This window comes from Ranitomeya variabilis, chromosome 1 (assembly GCF_051348905.1).
Source record: "Ranitomeya variabilis isolate aRanVar5 chromosome 1, aRanVar5.hap1, whole genome shotgun sequence".
In the NCBI taxonomy this organism is placed as follows: Eukaryota; Metazoa; Chordata; class Amphibia; order Anura; family Dendrobatidae; genus Ranitomeya; species Ranitomeya variabilis.
This window is the reverse complement of record NC_135232.1, coordinates 256,368,741-256,391,305: the sequence shown is the minus strand read 5'-3', so window position 1 is coordinate 256,391,305 and position 22,565 is coordinate 256,368,741. Positions and strand designations below refer to the sequence as shown.

General features: G+C 42.0%; 1 protein-coding gene across 2 annotated transcripts in view; it reads right to left on the bottom strand.

Annotated features, from left to right (window-relative positions):
* The window catches only part of CHFR (checkpoint with forkhead and ring finger domains), a 63,452-nt gene that overhangs the window by 27,946 nt on the left and 12,941 nt on the right, over positions 1–22,565 (bottom strand). For both annotated transcript variants that reach the window (XM_077293361.1, XM_077293362.1), the window contains exons 6-15: positions 17,600–17,764; positions 14,549–14,710; positions 13,014–13,155; positions 11,445–11,599; positions 11,187–11,349; positions 10,394–10,533; positions 9,850–9,969; positions 9,515–9,598; positions 8,581–8,651; positions 2,335–2,422 (exon numbers count right to left, since the gene is read on the bottom strand). In XM_077293361.1, coding sequence (XP_077149476.1) covers positions 2,335–2,422; positions 8,581–8,651; positions 9,515–9,598; positions 9,850–9,969; positions 10,394–10,533; positions 11,187–11,349; positions 11,445–11,599; positions 13,014–13,155; positions 14,549–14,710; positions 17,600–17,764 — 1,290 coding nt within the window. The remainder of the gene's footprint in view (positions 1–2,334; positions 2,423–8,580; positions 8,652–9,514; positions 9,599–9,849; positions 9,970–10,393; positions 10,534–11,186; positions 11,350–11,444; positions 11,600–13,013; positions 13,156–14,548; positions 14,711–17,599; positions 17,765–22,565) is intronic.

The window sequence follows — 22,565 nt, the reverse complement described above, 5'->3', positions numbered from 1 at the left end:
ACGACTTTTAAATTCTCGCGATACTATCAGTCTACGTTCAGCATCTTTCCATTCTTGTAATATCATCTGTTTGAGGTGATCACTCACAGGGAATACCGTCTGTCTTTGTGATGTCAGTCCTCCAAACATCAAATCTTGTCTGGATTTCGGCCGCGGTTCTTCTTTCATTTGCATTGTATTTCTCACCGCCTGCACTAGATCTTCCGTCTCTTCCACATGGAATAGAAATTTTCTTCCTTGATCCTGTTCCTCTAATGGTAGTTCTCCTTCTTCTTGATCCGAACTTCTCCCATCAGATTCTTCTTTAGAAAGCACTTCCTCATCATCTTGGTCCAGATCCAACCGTGGCCTTTTACGGCTCCGACCTGGGCTGGAGGGGTACCGCTGTGTCATGGAAGCCAATGAATTTTGTACCTCTTCCCGGATTAAAGACCTCATTTCAGATAGTAATGATGGTTGTTCTTCTCTTACAACTCTGGAAATGCAGGACTCGCATAATTCCTTTTTATGTGCCTCTGGTAATTTAGCATTACATATGGAACATCGTCTGGACTTTGTCAGTGCTTTGCCTGACTTTTTTGCCACTGACAGGGATGTCTGTTGAGTCTCCTTATCCTAAGTATAAGAATGAGTACATCTTAGTGACTTAGGAATAAGTGAGAAAGGTAATATGCGCTATGCGCACTTACCCCAGTCTCCTCACTCCTGGGATCCACATCCTCTGTTTAAATATAAATATATATATCATATAAATAGAACGTCTCCTGCTAGATATATGTATATAGGGATTTTGCAGCACTGCTGCACTTACCCCTTGTCTCTGGCATTGCAGACCTCCTCTCCGGCTGTTTCACTTGCATGCACCTGCGTCCTGGTTAATGTAGAGCTCACTCCAACCTGTAGAACGCCGGCGCCTATTTTTAAATCTGGTGCCTTTTTATATACGCTTTAGCGTTCCACCCTGTGGAACGCATACCCTGCCGCCGAATGTACCGGATCTGATGCCGCTGACGTCACCGGAAGCGCTATATCACTTACTTCCGCGTTCCACGCAGTGGAACGCACGCTGAAGCCGGGAGGTTCTGCTGCCCCTGCCTGCTCGTATAAGAGCATGCGGACCTCTGCGCCCATCCTGGCGCCGGCGCCTCTTGTCCTTCCTGGCGCCTGAGCCGAGAGCCTCCCCCTGGGAGGAAGCGGCTCACCCAGGAGCGCGTCCGCTCGACTGGTCTCTGGACGCAGGGACTCCCACCCGGGGAGTATGTGCCCTGGGCTACCGACGAGGGGGAAGGATTTTGGACCAGCCGCACGATCCCCCTGAGCCCTCCGGTAAGCTTGATCTCTCGTGTGTCCCTCCATGCAGGGACAGGAAAAACACTAAAGGAAAGGGGGCGGAGTGGGACCTTTTAACCTCTCGTGTTGTTTCCTGTCCCAGCAAGGAGGAGGAGGACGTCCTCCAGCGTGCTGTCAGGGGGACGTCCTGGAAATTAGGGGTCTCGGCTTATACTCGGGTCGGCTTATACTCGAGTATATAGGGTACAAAATAGAGCAAAGTGTATGCATGAGAAATGGGATCACCACAACAGTTTAAAATTTATACAAAAAACATCTTTATTTTAGGAAACAAACACAACAACATAAAAACATTTAAAAACCCCAAAATATGACCTGGGGTAAGGGGTCCATATAGATACCAGATAAATGCTATAATATTGCACACAACATTAAACAGCCTATGCACATTAATGTACAGATAACCAAACCACTATTCCCAGCATATGGGCGTTATATAATACAGTATGATATTACACATCAAGTTATACACTCTTAAATAGAGGTTAACACTCCATACCATACCCCATGTATGAGGAACTAACAAGGAAAATGGTGAATGGAATACAAAATATACTAGACACCAAGCAGATCCCTAGACCCTGCTGTGCACTGACCTAAGTCTTACCCTACCTAGTAGGGAGGCTGTACAAGGTTCCCGGGGTGGTGGGTTTAGTGGATTTCAATCAGGCTGTTCTGTTTGCTGAGGCCTGCGGTGTCTTCCTCAAGGTCAATATGTATATAGGGTAGCTTGTTTGGCATTGATGAACTAGTGATGGACAACCCCATCAAAGGGTACAAAAATACAGACCTGCAGATTCAGGGACAGCAATAGCGCTATCTAGTGGGCATAATGAGCATTGCAGTTATAGGCAGTATGCCCATTATAATTTTCACTGTTCTGAAGTGTCTAACATGCTATCGCTAAAGCATGGATTTACAGGGAAAATCATATATATTTATCTATGGACCATTATAAACGAAAATTATCTGCCGTCTACTTACCAGGAAGCATAAAAACACCTCGCTGAACTGCTGCAAGACTTTCATGCAGTAAGTCTTTCCACGTTAAACCCCTGGATGCCAGGTAATTCTAAGGAGATAAAGTCCATACAGATGTGTTAGCAGCACTGACATTGCAAAACAGAAACATAGCAGTTTAGACCTTTTCCTATGCAGAGCTGGGTCATGGTGCAGTTATATGGGGTGTTTTTGTATCCTTTGCAACTAACATGATTATATAGTTGGTAAACATTGAAAAAAGGAAGGGAGAGGTAGATGAGGAAAAAAACTCAATTATGGCATTAAGATTACATCCTGATATTCACACACTGGAGAATATTTGCAGCCAAAGATTTCAGACTTATTGCTCCTTTAAAAAAAACCAAAAATTAAATTGCATGAGTTTTCATACTAACCTGTAACGGGATCCCATCAGATTTTTGTGAAAATAATGTGGGCAATCTACTATACTACAGTTAGGTCCATATATATTTGGACAGAGACAACATTTTTCTAATTTTGGTTATATTACCACAAAGAATTTTAAACAAAACAATTCAGATGCAGTTGAAGCTCAGACTTCCAGCTTTCATTTGACGGTATCCACATTAAAATTGGATGAAGGGTTTAGGAGCTTCCGCTCCTTAAGGGTATGGCTCCACGGTCCGGAGGGGCGGCGGTATCGCCGCAGCGGCGAAGCCGCTCGGCGCTAAGCCCCGCCCCCTTTCTGGGACGCGATGGTGCCGGATGTGTACAGTACACATCCGGGATCATCGCACCCCTCGCCATAGGGCCCTGTGATATGCCTTGCGGGGACGCTGCGTCCCCGCAAGGTGTACGGACATGCTGCGTTCTGAAAAGACGCGCAGCATGTCTGGAGTCGCAGGGCCGCCGCGTGCGGGTTTCCACGCATAGTGGAGACGGGATTTCATTAAATCCCCTCCACTATGCTGGAACATCTGGACGCTGCTTGTTTGACGCTGCAGCGTCAAACAAGCAGCGTTTACTTACCGTGGAAACATACCCTAACATGTACCACCCGGTTTTTAAAGGGACCAAAAGTAAATGGACAATTGACTCCAAGGCTATTTCATGGACAGTTGTGGGCAATCCCTTCATTATGTCATTCTCAATTAAGCAGATAAAAGGCCTGGAGTTGATTTGAGGTGTGGTGCTTGCATTTGGAAGGTTTTGCTGTGAAGTAAACATGCGGTCAAAGGAGCTCTCCATGCAGGTGAAACAAGCCATTCTTAAGCTGCGAAAACAGAAAAAACCCATCCGAGAAATTGCTACAATATTAGGAGTGGCAAAATCTACAGTTTGGTACATCCTGAGAAAGAAAGAAAGCACTGGTGAACTCATCAATGCAAAAAGACCTGGGCGCCCACGGAAGACAACAGTGGTGGAGGATAGAAGAATAATCTCCATGGTGAAGAGAAACCCCTTCACAACAGCCAACCAAGTGACCAACACTCTCCAGGAGGTCGGCGTATCAATATCCTAATCTACCATAAAGAGAAGACTGCATGAAAGTAAATACAGAGGGTTCACTGCACGGTGCAAGCCACTCATAAGCATCAAGAATAAAAAGGCTAGACTGGACTTTGCTAAAAAACATCTAAAAAAGCCAGCACAGTTCTGGAAGAACATTTTTTGGACAGATGAAACCAAGATCAACCTCTACCAGAATGATGGAAAGAGAAAAGTATGGCGAAGGCGTGGTACAGCTCATGATCCAAAGCATATCACATCATCTGTAAAGCACGGCGGAGGCAGTGTGATGGCTTGGGCATGCATGGCTGCCAGTGGCACTGGGTCACTAGTGTTTATTGATGATGTGACACAGGACAGAAGCAGCCGAATTAATTCTGAGGTATTCAGAGTCGCCATACTGTGTGCTCAGATCCAGCCAAATGCAGCCAAACTGGTTGGTTGTCGTTTCATACTACAGATGGACAATGACCCAAAACATAAAGCCAAAGCAACCCAGGAGTTTATTAAAGCAAAGAAGTGGAATATTCTTGAATGGCCAAGTCAGTCACCGGATCTCAACCCAATTGAGCATGCATTTAAAGACTAAACTTCAGACAGAAAGGCCCACAAACAAACAGCAACTGAAGACCACCGCAGTGAAGGCCTGGCAGAGCATCAAAAAGGAGGAAACACAGCGTCTGGTGATGTCCATGAGTTCAAGACTTCAGGCAGTCATTGCCAACAAAGGGTTTTCAATCAAGTACTTGAAGTGAACATTTTATTTATTATTTAATCTGTCCAATTACTTTTGGTCCCTTTAAAAACAGGGAGGCACATGTTAAGGACCTGAAACCTAAACCCTTCATCCAATTTTAATGTGCATACCCCCAAATGAAAGCTGAAAGTCTGAACTTCACCTGCATCTGAATTGTTTTGTTTAAAATTTATTGGAGTAATGTTTATAACCAAAATTAGAAAAATGTCTGTGTCCAAATATACATGGACTTAACTGTATATCTTGTGAATGACAAGTATCAGCCTATCCATGCCAGGCTGAACTACCGACTGTAAAGTATATAACACAAGTCTACCCATGACATTTGGAACAACTAGCAGCTCGGCTGGTGAACCAAAGTAGACTATTAGAAGTAACATTTTACATAATGCCTTACAAAAAAAAATGCCGGGGAGCTGTGGGAAGAGGCCAAAGATTTAGGAGGGGAAGTTCCCTAACAAACAAGGCGCTAAATAAACAGTTGTTTTCGCCGTGACGGGAAGTGTTCTGTAGATAGTGAGTACATACCACCATCTAGTGGTTGTACTTGTATTTGTTACGCTCTCTAGAAGCATTAGTTTATGAAAACAACCTCTGTCCCTATGGTAGTGGGTATAGACATCATAAAGGGAAATCCCTTGCTCAGGACCCTCCTCCATGAGCCAAAATTAACGGTACAAGCAGCTCCTGTTCTGGCAGACTCAAATAGCTATTTGAGGCCAAAATGCCTGTAATATGAGCTGTTTGCAGGGAGTGTTGAAATTAATCAAGTTTGCACCCTACCCAGGCAGCGGCATTTTTTAAAGCGTTTGTGCCAGATTAGGTCATTTTTTGTCCTCAAATTATTTTGGAAATATAAGACATTTACCAATATACAATCAAATTGCAATAAACGCTGCCTACATGGAAGCTGCAATAAATGGCAATACAGGTTAAGCAATATTTGTGCTATATTCACTGGTTCTAAATTCAGACAGCAGCAAATAAATAGCATGCAAGTAAAGCTGGGTTTACACCAGCCGACCGGCAGCATGTCTGCAGATTTCCAATTATTTAATAACTTGTAGACAGGCAGACCAGGTTTCTGATGTGCACAGTACACCAAGCAATACATAGCCAATGTTCACTGGAACGGTCATTGCTCTCGGCAGCACAGGTCTTGAGTACACAGGACAATGTTCTGCTGAGAACGATGATCTTTTAAAGGGACTGTCAGCACAGAAAGACGGTTCCCACAGAGCACATGTGTTGGGTGCACTAAGGTGTGGCCAATCATTTAACCACACCTTCCCATCTGCTTGATTTCCCTTATTCTCCTCTCTTCTTTGATTGACATCTCTGGTTCCCCGTCTCAGTAATCATGTCAGGCAGGTACATCATGGCGATATTAAATCGCTTTCCTTTGTAGGCTTAGAAAGGGTGTCTACCACAGGGGGGCGGTAATCTGAATAGGCTCCTTTTGAGACGTGAGGCAATATGGATAATGCGTACGGATGCCGTAGGACCAATGGGCCTGAATGAGAGAATCGACATGTCGGTCTTTTCATAGATTAATTTGTCATAAATATTACAGTACATATTGATTTTCCCTTCTCACTTTCCCCTTTATTTTGGATTTAAGCTGCATTGTTTTAATCTAAGTTGTAACAATAGTTTTTTCTTTTGGGTTATGTTTTTGTACTCACATTTTGTATAGGAGGGGATTGTTATGTGTGATGTCATTAGATGGGAGGGGGTTTCTTTTGCATAAATGGTTACCTCATTTCCTCTATGCCATCAGATTAGTGGAAGCGCGGGTGCGCGCGAAACAGCTGTCATCCTACATGGACACGTTCTCCCTGATTTTACTGCATACGTTCTAATAAAAACTATTACTGTTCATCGGGCCTGGTGAGAGCAAGCCATTTTCTTTTCTTTTTTTTCCATTGGTCTGGCTTCATAGAGCCAGCGACAGATGGAAAAGAGCAGAAGGGAAGGTGTAGTTAAATGATTGGACCCACCTTAGTGCCCCGGGCGTCTGTAATTGGTTTGAGCAGTCATCCTGTGCTTAAAGTCCCTTTAACCAAGCCAAAAAGAGCATTTTACCTAGTGAATGAGCGCTTTGCTCATTTGTTGTAAGAGCAGCAGCCTGTATAAACGGCACGGTTATTGGAAAACTAACGTTCCTAAGAGCTTGCTTATAATCTTGCATTGTGAATGCACCTTAGACGTAATCAGGTTTTTAACTAACTATCTATCTGAGAGGAGCATAATATAGGGGCAGAGACCCGGATTCCAGTGATAAATCACTTGTCTGCTTATCGTTTTTTTAGTTTATAAAAATTATTATTTCAACTACAGGAAATTAAAAACAGAGGATTCATTGGTCAGCTGCAAGTTAGTCAAATCACGCCTTCACCTCTGATTGGCAGCTATCTGCATATGCACATTGCACACAGAAAGCTGCCAATCAGGGGTGTGGGCGGGGTTATACAGAGCTCAGCATTCAGGGAACTGCTAGATCTGTAACAGAGAAACCGTTTTTAACCAAAACTGCAGCAAGCAGCCCAGTAAGAGATACAGCACTGGAGTCAGTGTCTTCTCCTACATCGTGATTCTCTGAGACGGGGTAGCAAAAACTTAATGACAGATTCTCTTTAAGAATGATTTGTAAGTTTTCTCTATGACAAAATAAGAAATAAACCTCCTACCTTTTAAAATATATGACTGAATAAGTAAAATACGCGGTGACTTTATTTTATTATCAGAAGTTGAAAATCTGTTTGCAAACGGAGTGCAGTTAGTATGTAGGTGAGAGAATGTATTTTTCACTATGGCTCTACTCTATCTCAAATGTCAGCAGTTGTAAACTATACATTTGCTGATAAAAATAGTACTTTACAGTAGTCTAGTGTTTTAGAGCCCAGCTGGATCAGTCTATAGGCCAGCAGTCATCACCTGCTACCTCTTAGTATGTATCTTTTAGTTAGACTAATCATGATATCACCACTACAAAGACTGAAGAGCAAAAGGGCCAAGGCCAGGTGCACATGGCCATCGATTCTCTCAGAGAGAATTGGGCCGATTATGCAAATTACAATGATCAAAATTTGATCAGATTGTCAGCTTAGGGTGATCCAATTCTGTCAAATTAGAGAAACTGAGCAAAAGGAGAAGATCATTGTGTCAGTGTGCAGAAATTGGACTTGGAATTGATGACATCTGAGTGCAGTCAGATGATTTCACGCACTCATTGACTTGAATGACAGTGCGATCAAAATATTGGATCAATCTCTGACATGCTGCAATTTTTTTTTTTTTTTCCTTGGACCAACTTGGTCCGAGGAAGAAAAAAAACATAAAAATCGGACATGTGCGTGGCCCCATAGAATCACATTGGTGCAAGTGTGATCTGATGTTTTGTTGGATCACACTCGGACGGAAGATACGGTGGTGTGCGCGTGGCTTAATACTCAACCCAGAGAATACACACGGTCAACTTAAAAAAAAAAAAAATAGAATCTGGTCAATTTTTATTTTACTTAAAAGGGACAATGTAATGTTGAAAATGGTATACCATCTGCATACAGAATTATATAGAGCAGCTGATCAGATTGATGTATATATTTCTGGCAAATGTTTCAGTAAAACTTGCATTTTATTCATTGAAATCCCTGGTGATTGTATGCATGAGTCCAGTGGGCGGTTCTATACAGTGATCAAGTCTTCTCTGTATGACTGTGCATGCAATTATGGCTGTCAATCACGGAGTAGGACCGCCCACTGGACTCGTATGCATACAATCACCAGGGATTTCAATGAATAATTTACAAGTTATACTGAATCTTTTCCAAGAAAAGAGACGAAAGCAGGTGCAATAAATCAGCAGGTACTGGCTCATCCTTGTAACAGCAGCTGTGAGGGTTGTGGGCATGTGTAGATTTATTACTAGTCTGAGCCCTGTACAACAGCACATGTACATGGATTTTTTGGGACCTTGGGCATCAGTGGTTAGTTGTTACCTTTAGAATGTCAGACTCATAGTTGTTATTGTTCAGGACAGAGTCCAAACATTTTTCTCCAAGATTTAACTCTAAAAAGAAAAGAATAAAAGCAATGGTTTTAATTTGGCTCAGGAACATGAATCAAGCACTTATGCCCTTACTACAAAGACATCAGTTTGGGAATAATACTGAAAAGAGAATTCATAATCCTTCTATGTGATCTAAATACTCCTGTTTTTCTGCACATGTATTCTGCATTATTTGGCTCCTGGGGAAAGCACACTCCGCTTACGTGTAAAGCTTAACATTGGGCAATACAAATAAAAACGGTGTCATTTTATCCAGAATTACTCTTGGTGCTTTCTTGCTAGAAAATCAATTAAGAGTGAATGAATTTGAGTAACCATTCATTTAAATGTCCGGTCAGAATACACTGATGACCTAACCAATCAAGAGGTTAGTATCAGAATGGTGAGGGAGAGATACCCAGCATCTCCACTGATCAGCTGGAGGAAGCCAGATGTAAACACATTGAACAGAGATGTAACTGCGAAGCTTCCATTCAATGTGTAGTGGCTGCTGCCGGGTACTGCAGAACAGTTTTCATTCAAGGAAAATAGGAACTGATCTGCAGTACCCAACCACTTGACACTGAATGAGGCTGCACAGTGCAGATCTACCCCATGTGTTTGCATATGGCCACCAATGAAGCTATTAACAGCTGATCAGTGGGGGTGTTGAGTGAGACCCCCCCCACAGTCTGATAATGATGACCCATTCTAAAGATAGGTCATTAATATATTCTCACTGGACAACCTCTTTAAAACACTTGCTATATGATGTACATTACGAGTTCTCTTGACATTAGGTTGCATTCTATAATTATGAACTTCTATATGGACCACTAAATGACAAGAGGAATGGCAATCTGGCACAGGTGTGAGCAGCTTACCACAAAATGGAGCAAGACAGCCTAAGCAGCCCATTCTGGTGCACCCCCAATACACGTGGCAGAAAGACTGCAAACATACAGTGCCTGTGGAAGCAAAATAAGGTCAAGGATTAGCACACACCTGAAAAAAATCTGGAGGAAGCAAACATGTGACGGGTTAGAATGCAAATTGGCCTTATAATTTGCAAAGCCCTTTGTGTTGTTGCCAAGACACTGAGCTTTATTTTCAGGTAGATAGAGTTTAGGGCTATTATTAGTAGAATCAGCCATTACCAAGTCAAAGCAAACCAGTAAAAGAAAAAAAAAAAACCCTCAAAACTTGGTACACTGCTTACATTGCTGAGGTGCCACATGTGGGTTCTGCTCTCGTTCGCTCCTTCTGTCTGGCATTGGCTGAAAGCAGCACGTACAGATCACATGACTTCCCTGGGAAGAACATACGTATTCCTGGGCAACTGCAAAGAAAACCAAAATTCTATATGATATATGGTGGTATTAAAAGACAACATGGTCCTTTGTTCTGTGCATGTCCCAGGAGATCAGCCATATCCTTGGCTATCAGATGAGACCCATCTTTGGCAGTTCGGCAATTGCCTATAACAGAAGCCCTTCACCACTGTCTATAACTGGAGACCAGTATAATAATGTCTTGCAAAGCCCACCAGTCAAAACAGAAAAATAAAATCAAAGGAAGAAAAACACCTGTTCTATGTAAGACCACTTCAGGGAACACAGAAAAGCATAGGCTGACAAACACTGTTGGAAACGGTTTTCTTCTGCTTTAATTATCCATATATAGGTTTATTGTTATTTCTATATAGACTACCACTCCTCAAATACATTGTACTGGGAAGTCAATGTAGGAATTTGCATACAAACCTGCAGGAAAGTTGGCAGAGGTAGAAGGGGCATCACCTAATGTCCGCATTGCTTCAGTCTCAATTGGAAGTGGATAAGGATTGGGCTGCATATTGTGTCTACCATACCCCGGGCATTGCCGACACACTGTATAGGGCTGGCTGAGGGTGAATAAAAATACACAGAAAACAAATAGCTAGACAAAATACAGTTACCAATAATAAAATATAAAATTGCCATCTCCATCATTGTTACTTTTGTTAAAGCATCACTCCAGCATTTTTGGTTTGTTTTTTTTAATTTCGTTCACCCTAGTTTTATACTTACCCACTGCGATCTTGACCTTCCATCAGCGCCGCTCTGGTTGGTCTGCAGCAGGTTGTGATCTGCCAGATTGCTACAGTGTTTGCTGGAGCGAGCCGGAGGTCACTTTTCGATGCAAGTCTATGAGAGTCTTGTTCTGGCCCCCATAGACTTTTTTGAGTGCTTCTGACCGTTACTTCTGACTTCCAATCAATCAGAAGTTGCGGTCACAAGATGGTGTCGCAGGACTGGAATGGTGAAAATAAAAGGTGAAGTCGGCAGTGGAAAGTATAAGATTAGAGGCAGGGACCTTAGATTGGTTGCACCACTCCAGTGCTGAAAAAATAAAAAATAAAAGCAAGAGTGGTGCTTTAAAGTTTTGGGGTACATGCATCTGTATGGTATTTTTGTAAGGACCATGCAAGGCAAAAATCTTAGAAAAAGAAAAATTAAAACACCACAAGTTTAACAAAGAAGACAGTTCTACAACATAATAGTAACAACTACAAACCTAATGTCTGAAGATTCACTGTCAACATCAGATAGCTCAAGCAGATCCTCAGAACTTCCTTCTTCATCAGAAAATGACCGCCGCACCTTGGGCTGCAGCATATCTTGTGTGATTTTATTTCGAGCATCCATACTACGCCTGTCTTCTTCACTTCGACACTTTTCTGGATTTAGCAGGGAAAGATTTATCAGATAGAAGTGGGCGCATTTTATCTGACATGCTAATATTGAAGGACATCAATTATGGAAAGTAACTTGCCTGGGTGCTGGAGCAGATATGCTTCCACAAGATTGTTAAGTATGTGGTTTTTACAAATGCGTTCTACAGGACATCTGCAGGTAGGGCAGAGGGATGAGCGCTCCATCCAGCCGGAGTAACAGGCAGCACAGAAAGTGTGCATGCATGGCTGCAAACTAGAAAAGCAAGACACCATTACACAAAGTAACTACTTAATGCAAACAATTGATTAAACACTATCAAAACTCTTTACTTAAGAAATTACTGCATCTATATTAAAGTTCTTCACATAAGCAACAATTTGAGCCAACCAATATTACTCAACACAGAATAAAAAAAACTGTACAAATGCATTAAGGCCCATTTACACGTTTCAATATTTCATACCTGTAAGTTGTGGCATTCTAGGACATGAGCATAATACAGACACTTGCACCAGCTGCTGTGCATAGTAGGTGATATTTACAATGCGTCTTAAGCATACTAGCAATGCTGCTCACAAGGAAACATTGCAGGATGACTATTTACATTGGAAAACGTTAGATATAATTTAGTCATCACAGAACAGAAGGATCCAGCTCAACGGACTGTGGATATATTTTGTTAGTCACAAAAGTGCTTGGAAGAGGACCAAAAAAAAAAAAAAGAAAAATCAAACAGTACAGCATACAGGACATGTGACAACGACACGTTTCAGATGACTACGCACCCTTCGATATAGGCACAGTCCGTTGATCAGGATCATTCTATTCTGTGATTGCTTCACGCCATGACGCAGCGTTCTCCGAGCTCCAAACACCTCAAAGATGTCTTCAACGGGAAGCTGGATTTAATGTTGCCTCCATAATTTAATTATGGCCTAATAGGCGGATGCAATGACACACCTGGGTGTCTTTATTAAAGGAGATGTCCAGTAATTTACCTTGATGGCCTATTAGGTTAGGTAATAGATATCAGATAGGAGGGTGGTGACACCAGCTCCCCCACCGCTCAGCTGTTCCCAATGCAGTCGGTGGCCGGAAGTGATCAGTTGCGCAGCGGGACAACACAGCTCTGTCATCCATATAGTGGTTGCGGTGAAGCACTGCACATATGCCACTATTCGAATGAATAAAAGTGTATCAGCAATGCCGCACTGTAGCGAATATACAGTTGATGGAGCTGAGCTGTGCAGCTCCACAACTAATCAAATCTGGCCACTGCCAGCTTCAGCTGGTTGGTGGGGGTGCCAGGTATGTTATTGATGACCTATACAAAAGATAGGCTATCAACATGAAAGTAGTGCACAACCTGTGCTGACTGCCATGGTAACCCATTACATGACAGAGCATCTATGGACTGATTGACAGAGGGGGGTTCCATCTATGGACTTCAATGCTGAAGTGGCTATTAACTATGCAATCTAGTGGGTTAAACTGATGGCCAGCAGGCTTTTTGATCCTGGCCGTAGCCAAGTTTTATTACAGTCACACACTTGTTACAATTTTTGTGGGTACACTGGGGACAGCATCGACAAGATAGCAGTAACTGATAACTTTTTAAATGACAAATGATTGGGTTTAAGAAATGCTAGAACCTGTGTTAATGTACCTAACACAATCGTGCAGCAATTCCTGGCAAATAATACAGGTCAGGGTCTCTTCCATTTTGTCTGGCTTCACGCTAGCTGCTTTAGTATCTTCAGATGTGCCTTTTGAGTCACTGGAAAGTGTCGAGCTTGAAGAGTCAATTTCTAAAGTAAAAGACAGAACAGACTGCATAGGAGTAAGTCTTATGGTTATGCGCAATCACACTCAGACAAGTGATGGGTTAAACATATGTAATGCATTGTACAATAAGTGCTAGAGCACTCTTAGGTGTTGTACTTGACCAGATCCCGCCATGCAGCTAAGTCTCATGTCACTCATGGTTATAAAACTAGCCCCCTCCGCTGAGACATTTGCAAAGAGGAGTTCCAGATTATTTATCTGAAGCACAGGGTGTTTCTCCAGACTTGATCTCCATTCTTCAGTGTTTATCCACTGCACAGTCCAATTTATTTCCCCTATACAAAATCCTAAACTTTCCTCCATGTGCACTAGATATGTAAACTAGATTGGAGCAGAGTCTGATATGCATGATGAAACAAATGTAACACAGATTAGTATTAATAAGAATTTTGTCATTGCCCTTGTTGTACTTAGACAAACAGTCAGTTTACCTGACAAGAATAAAATGCAAGTGGAGAGAATAGTCCATAAAATCAGACAAAACACAATTTCTGCAGATTTTAGCGCAGATCCTGCTCAAACGACAACAAATGAGGGTACACTGCTAATACACTGGATTGTCATTGTCATCCATCTCAATACAAAAGGTATATTTTGTAGTACAAGCACACCAAAGCAAAACCCGTGTAACACAGATTTGAATAAAAAATTAGAAACTCCCTGCAGCTGTAAGGACTTGAAAATGTTTGAGTAAAAAGAATCTGATTAAAAAAAAAAAATTAAAAAAATTTTCCAAACTCACATATCAGACATGGGTAATTTGCTGTTTTTTTAATGTGGATCTTACTCAAGAGGTACCACAAGGTCCAGTAAATATAGTAGATATTTCTGCTGTAGATTTCCAAATATGATATAGCTGTGGCAAAGTCAACAGGTAATGCATGAATATATTGCCACGGATGTGGTGCAGATTTGCCATAGATTTCGCCCCTTACAAAAAATAAATGAATAAAAATAACCACAAATTCCCGTTCCCCTTCTTTTAGCTACCATGCAGCCATCCTTCTGTTTGTTATGGTCTACTTTCTGAACTTCCTGCCAGCTCTCCCTATGTGTCTCTAAACTACAAAAATGTTGTAGTTTGTTTTTATTACCTGTGTGCCACCCGGCAAAACACTTACATTTTCAGAAACAGCGACTTAGCCGTTGCCAGCCAAAACAAATTCCACAACAAGCTTATGGTCTTGACAGTGGGGATGATGGCACAGGCTGAGAAGACTACTACAAACGTATTTTTGGCACTTTGATACTTTTCTGCCTTCTCTTATCAAGTTGTATTACAAATGTTTTCTTTGAAGAGATCAGCGAAAGGTATTTAAAAACAAACAAAGAAAAAAAAAAAAAAACACTACTCACCAACTTTCAGCTTTTTCTTGGGAGGAGGATAATTTTGTTCATCATCGGACTTATTAGTAGTGGCCTGATCTTGGTCACTTGCCACATCTGTGAAACTGTGCCCTCCACAGCTCACCTTCATTTTCTTGTTCTCTTGTGGATTAGCTGCTGTAGAAGCAGAATCTATAAAAAAAAAAAAAAAAGGAGGCCAGATTACAGAATAGTGTATATACATACACAATATTACGAGAAGCTGGTGTGGCTAAGGCTACTTTCACACTTCCGTCTTTCAGCTCCCGTCACAATCCGTCGATTTTTGAGAATGCAGGATCCTGCACAAAAATTTGCAATCATGCATTTTCTCATAGACTTGTATTAGCAACGGATCACGACGGATGGCCACACGTCGCATCCGTCGTGTGACGGATCTGTCGTGTTTTGGCGGAGCGTCTGGAAAAAACATTAAATGTAACGTTTTTTGTCTGCGTCGGGAAAACGTGTAGCGACGGATCCTGTGTCATACGTCGTTCACTAGAATGGAAGCCTATGGACGCAGGATCCGTCGCTGACCGTCACTCACTGGAATCCAGCGACGGATCCAGTTTTTCCCCTCTGAGCATGCCCGGATGGATTTTAATGTCCGATAAAAAAATCTCTCAATCGCACTCTCTCTCACACACTCTCTCGATCCGTCATTTTGCTGCACTACGACGGACACAAAAAAACGGAAGTGTGAAAGTAGCCTAAGTTTTTCAGTCACCAAGCAGTGGTGGGCATACACTCCTCAACATTGAAACACCAAGAAGGCCAAGTTGTAGCATTATAAAAATGACAGAATAGATAGCTATATGTAAATAATGAAAAAAATGGAAACATTTTCAATACCCATTAACATTTATTACTTATTAAAATTTATTAAGTATTAAAAATGAGCACTTTGTGCAGAATACATTCACTTACAGGCCTTGGCTGCTATCAATGAATATTACTGGTTGTCTGAGGAATGCTTTGCCACACTGAGTGCAATTGGGCATACAAATCATCAAGATCCACTGCTGGCAGCTCTCTTTAACCTCTTCACGACCTTGCCCTTTTCCATTTTTGCGTTCTCATTTTTCACTCCCCTCCTTCCCAGAACCATAACTTTTTTATTTTTCCGTCAATATGGCCATGTGAGAGCTTGTTTTTGGCGGGACAAGTTGCACTTTTGAACGACATCATTGGTTTTAGCATGTCATGTACTAGAAAACGGGGAAAAAAATTCCAAGTGCGGTGAAATTGCAAAAAAAGTGCAAGCTCACACTTGTTTTTTGTTCGGATTTTTTGCTATGTTCACTAAATGCTAAAACTGACCTGCCATTTTGATTCTCCAGGTCATTATGAGTTCATAGACACCTAACATGTCTAGGTTACGTTTTATCTAAGTGGTAAAAAAAAATTCCAAACTTTGCTAAAAAAAAAATAAAAAAATTGTGCAATATTCCAATACCCATAGCATCTCCATTTTTCGTGAGCTGGGGTCAGATGAGGGCTTATATTTTGCGTGCTAAGCTGACGTTTTTAATGATACCATTTTGGTGCAGATACGTTCTTTTGATCGCCCGTTATTGCACTGTAATGCAATAACGATCAGGTTAATCCATTTTTTTTATTGATAGATCAGGCGATTCTGAACGCGGCGATACCAAATATGTGTAGGTTTGATTTTTTTTTTTTTATGGTTTCATTTTGAATGGGGCGAAAGGGGGGTGATTTAAACTTATATATTTTTTTATTTTTTTTTTATTTTTTAAAGGTTTTTTTTTTTTTGCCATGCTTCAATAGCCTCAATGGGAGGCTAGAAGCTGGCACAACTCGATCGGCTCAGCTACATGGGAGCGATCATTAGATCGCTCCTATGTAGCTGAATTCCTGCATTGCTATGAGCGCTGACCACAGGGTGGCGCTCATAGCAATCCGGCATCAGCAACCATAGAGGTCTCAAGAACCTCTATGGTTACTATGCAGACGCATCGCTGACCCCCGATCATGTGACGGGGGTCGGCAATGCGCTCATTTTCGGCTCGATGGCCGGAAGCGCCGGTTAAATGCCGCTGTCAGCATTTGACAGCGGCATTTAACTAGTTAATAGCGGCGGGTGAATCGCAATTTCACCCGCCGCTATTGCGGGCACATGTCAGCTGTTCAAAAACAGCTGAATGTCCCGGCTTTGAGGTGGGCTCCACGCCGGAGCCCGCATCAAAGCAGGGGATCCGACCTCCGCAGTAATAGCACGGCGGAGGTCGGGAAGGGGTTAAAGTTGTCAACCAATAATGGCTGCAGATGTGCTTGAGGGAAAACAGGTGCAGAGACGCTGCAGGCCATGGCAGCATGTTATGGCCATACAGGCTGCCCACAGCAGCATGAGAAACATGCGGCCTGGCATTGTTTCCAAAAACATCTCTTGGACATTCTTTTCCAACTCCGGAGATTGTGTAGTATAATATAGGGTAACTGAACACCTCAAGACCTCCATTTCAGGTACACTAACAACTCAGGTTTACATTGATTTAGTGGTGGCATTAGAGGAACAGCCATTTCTCCAAAGTGTCTCAGGAGCCATTTTTAACATGACAATGCCAGGCTGCATGTTGCTCGTGCTACTGTGAGAAGCCTGCATGGTTGGAGTCTCCCATTGAGCATGTCTGGAACATCCTTGGTTGGCAATTGCAACGGGAGCTGCCAGTAGCAGATCTTGATTATTTACATGTCCAAATACATTCAACATGGCCGAGTATTCATCAGACTACCATTAATAACCTTATTGATTCTATACAAGGGCATGTCATTGCGTTTATTTCTGCATGTTGAGTGCATACTGAATTAATGAGATGTTTTCAAAAAATTTTGTTTCAAGTTTTTCATCATTTGGATATGATTAACATGTCTATCGAACCTATGATTTTCCTTCTTGGTGTTGCAATTTCAATGTTGAGGTATGTGCAAGATTCAAACTGAACTGCAAAGATGAAATATGGTGGGAAACAAATTACTTTCAATTGCATGCTTTTTTATCCATTAGATATCACAAACCTCCTGGAGACGGCTGTATCTGCATGGCAGAAAGTGGCTCTTGGCAGGAGGTAGTGGGTGTGTAGAGGTTAGATGTGGAGGTGGAGGGCTGAGGTTCCTCTGATGTCAGCAAAGTGTCTTGGAAGGGAGACAACTGCTGAGTGGCATCTGCTTCACCTGAGGTATCTGTAAAAATCTGTAACAGCTTAGGTGCTGGACTGGTAAAATCCAACGACAGGATCAACTTGGAAATTATATTGACAGCAATTTTTTTTTACCTTCATTGAAAAGCAAAACTTTATTTCACACCAAAATACTGAGTGTGTTTTCCCAAGATTAAATACAGTGGGGGAAATAAGTATTTGATCCCTTGCTGATTTTGGAAGTTTGCCCACTGACAAAGACATGAATTTTAAGGGTAGGTTAATTTTAACATCGAGACATAGAATATCATAAATAAAATCCAGAAAATTACATTGGATAAATTATATAAATTTATTTGCATTCTGCAGTGAGAAATAAGTATTTGATCGCCTACCAACCATTAAGAGTTCTGGCTCCTACAGACCAGTTAGACACTCCTAATCAACTCATCACCTGCATTAAAGACAGCGGTCTTCCATAGTCACCTTTATTAAAGACTCCTGTCCACAGACTCAATTAATCAGTCAGACTCTAACCTCTACAACATGGGCAAGACCAAAGAGCTTTACAAGTATGTCAGGGACAATCATAGACCTGCACAAAGCTGGAATGGGCTACAAAACAATAAATAAGACGCTGGGTGAGAAGGAGACAACTGTTGGTGCAATAGTAAGAAAATGGAAGAAATACAAAATGACTGTCAATCGACATCGATCTGGGGCACCATGCAGAATCTCACCTCGTGGGGTATCCTTGATCATGCGGAAGGCGAGAAGTCAGCCTAAAATTACACAGGGGGAACTAGTGAATGATCTCAAGGCAGCTGGGATCACAGTCACCAAGAAAACCATTGGTAACACATTACACCATGAAGGTTTACAATCCTGCAGTGCCTGCAAGGTCACTCGATCAAGAAGGCACACGTGCATGCCCGTCTGAAGTTTGCCAATGAACAGCTGGATGATTCTGGGAGTGATTGGGAGAATGTGCTGTGGTCAGATGAGACAAAAATTGAGCTCTTTGGCATTAACTCAACTCGCCGTGTTTGGAGGAAGAGAAATGCTGCCTATGACCCAAAAACACCGTCCCCACTGTCAAGCATGGAGGTGGAAACATCATGTTTTGGGGGTGTTTCTCTAAGGGCACAGGACTACTTCACCGCATCAATGGGAAAATGGATGGAGCCATGTACTGAAAGATCCCGAGTGACAACCTCTTTCTGTCCGCCAGGACATTAAAAATGGGTCATGGCTGGGTCTTACAGCAAAACAATGACTCAAAACATACAGTCAAGGCAACAAAGGAGTGGCTCAAAAAGAAGCACATTAAGGTCATGGAGGGGCCTAGCCAGTATCCAGACCTTAATCCCATAGAAAACTTAAGGAGGGAGTTGAAGCTCCGAGTTGCCAAGCACCAGCCTCAAAATCTTAATGATTTAGAGATGATCTGCAAAGAGGAGTGGACCAAAATTCCTCCTGACGTGCGCAATCCTCATCATCAACTACAAAAAAAAACTCCGACTACTGTGCTTGCCAACAAGGGTTTTGCCACCAAGTATTAAGTCTTGTTTGCCAGAGGGATCAAATACTTATTTCTCACTGCAAAATGCAAATGCATTTATATAATTTATACAATGTGATTTTCTGGATTTTATTATTGATATTCTATGTCTCAATGTTAAAATTAACCTACCCTTAAAATTATAGGCTGTTCATGTCTTTGTCATTGGGCAAACTTACAAAATCAGCAAGGGATCAAATACTTTTTTCCCCCAATGTATAAGTTTACTTAAAATGTTTACAAGTAAAATCATAAAAAATGCTTGCTATGGTCCACCCTGGTGGTCACAATTCTAATTAGCAGACCTAATAAGATTACGGTAGATCACAAGAAAAGGAGGAATCACAAGAAAATCAGCAAGTGTAATAAATTACCAAAAGCTTAGAATGCTATAATATAACAGACTAGTTATACTTACCTTACCAAACCCACACTGCTCTAATGCAGCAGATTACTAGGTCCTCCCCAGTCTCTGCATCCTGTCCTCCAGTGAGGACAGTTCAACAAGTGACTACTGCAACCCAATCACTGACTGACACCACTGAGGTCACCTCTGTGGCCCTTGCCAGTGTTGAAAGATCAAGCATATAGAGAACATTGGAAGTCCACTGAAACGAAGATTGGAGTGGTGGGTAAACAATACCCATGTTTGCCCTTGATAAAATAAAACTACCTATACTCACCTCCAGTTCCAGCAGCATTGGCACTTCCGTTCTTGGGGCTCTCTCACGTGAGCACCAAGAACGAGCGTGCCGACACCTTTGGAACGGCGCTGGCACGGGAAGGGAGAAGAAATGTTATTGTAATGGAGGCAAACATGGGGAATAAGAAGGGGTTGTCCAAGTAGTGGACAACCCCTTTAATAAAGTACAGTAAGTATTAAGCCTCATTTAGATATCAGTTTTTAGCATATGTTGTTCATATGCAGTTTTCACGGATAGAACAAGTAGCCATAATAGCTACGGAACAGTTCACATGTTCGTGTATTTTTTGAGGTCCAGAAGCCAAAAGAAATCATAGACATGTCCATTTGTGATTGGAGTCACAGATCAAAATCAACCATATAAGTCTATGACTCTGTGAAAAATCATAGACCACGCACATTATCATATGTGTGCTGTGCATTTTTAACATTGTGATGGGTAAAAGAAGCTTGGCAAATCCTTTTTTTTTTCATACAATAAAGTTACTGATGAAACTGATGGTAAAAACGGGACACACTGACAAAAAATAAATAAATGATGAAAATCGGTCCATTTTTTTTTCATAAGTGAAAAATGAAGATTTGGGGTACTTACTGTAAAATCTTTCTTGAAGCCTTCATTGTGGAACACTGGAAACCATGGGTGTATGCTGCTGCCACTTGGAGGCTGACACTATGCAAAAAAGTTAGCTCCTCCACAGCAGTGTACACCCACCAACTAGCACAAAGCTAATCAGTTCGTGAGAAAGCAGTACAATATAACAGTAAACAAGGGCAGGTGTTGTGTCCCCCAATCAAGGCTCCCAAAAATCTTCATTTTTCTACAGCTTAATTGGGGGACACAGGAAACCATGCGTCGTCCAAAAGCAGCCACAAGGGTCGGAGAAAAGTAATACCCACAAGTCAGAGCTTGGGCCACTGCAGCTTGCAGGACCTTTCTACCGAGGTTCGCATCCGATGAGGCATAGGTAGAACTTGGCAAAGGTATGAATAGAGTACCATGTAGCAGCTTAGCAAAGCTGCAAGGCCGATGTCTTCTGGCGGACTGCCCAGTACGCCAACACTGCACAGGTAGAATGTGCAGTGACCCCAAGTGGATGCACTCTATCCCTTAGTCAGTAAGCTTCCAGAATGGCAGACTGAACCCAGTGGGAAATGGTAGACCTGAAATCAGGGAGACCTTTCCGTGGACCTTCAGGGAGAATGAACAGAGAATCCATACGTCTGAAAATCACTGTCCTGGAAAGGTAAGCACGGAGAGCTCTTATCAGGCCCAATTTGTTTAGTAACCGCTCTTATGGGTGAGAAGGTAACGGGCAAAAGGAAGGAAGGACGATGTCCTTATTAAGATGAAATGCGGAAACCACCTTGTCCTGGGTAAAAACAAGATAAGCAGAGCGCGCTGCAAGTTCGGAAACTCGCCTAATAGAGGTAATGGCAATCAGGAATGCAACATTCCAAGAAAAAGGTGGGAGAGACTTCATGCAGTGCTTCAAATGGAGACTCCTGGAGAAAGTCGAGCACTAGGTTGAGATCACAAGGTTCTACTGGGGGCCGATAGGGAAGAATGGAATGGCCGACCCCTTGAATGAAAGTCTTGAACTGTCGCCGAGATGCAAAATTCATTTGAAAAAGGATATAAAGGGCAGACACTGGTCTCTTAAGAGAACTAAGGGACAATCCGGATTCGAAACCAGGCTATAAAAAAAAAAAAAAAAGAAAAAAAAAAATGGATGGCAGATGAAAAACCGGATGATGGCAGAGACGTTTCTGCCACTGAAGCAGAGCAAGAAAGATTGCTTAGAGTTCCAGAATGTTGATTTTAAGAGATGATACCTGAGCGGTCCATCGGCCCTGGACTGTTAAGTCTTAAAAGACTGCTCCCCAGAAGGCTGGTATCCGTTGTTACTATCTTCCAAGGTAGAAATGATCTCCCAAGATGAACTGACGAGTGCCGAAACACGCGTCGGGGTGGACCCCATCCAGGAGAGGGAGCTTTGTATTACAATTGTAAGTACTTCCATGATCCATTGTGCTGCTCAACATTAAGATGCTCTTTCTGTACACTGTGGCAGATATAATCAGAATATTCCCTAGTATTATGACTACATATACCAACACTCTGGCTCTATAGAGATAGTTTCTCATATTGTTCTGCACTAGCACTTTATAACTACTTGTACTACCTCTATTAGCCCTTCACACATATCCCATACGTGTGGCAGATCCATTTTACATCTTAGTGCATAGGTCTCCGCATTTCTTTTTTTCACTTGCCATTTCATATACCATATTACCTCTTGCTCCCTCTTGACTACAGTCTTCTGTATATCTGAGTGTGTGGCCCTATTTTTAATACTTTTATTTCTTCATGTATATTGATTTGATTTTTCCAGTTGTCACCAGATTTAATGTAATAAACTACTACTTTTTTCACTACACATTGTGTACGGACATTATGGTCGGTTTCTCCCCATTTTCCTTATTCAGTAAATTTCCGACTGTCCATTTGCTATACCCATGTCTGGTTTCTTGGCTACAGGAATATTACCTCCACTATATTATTTACTTTAGTAGTAC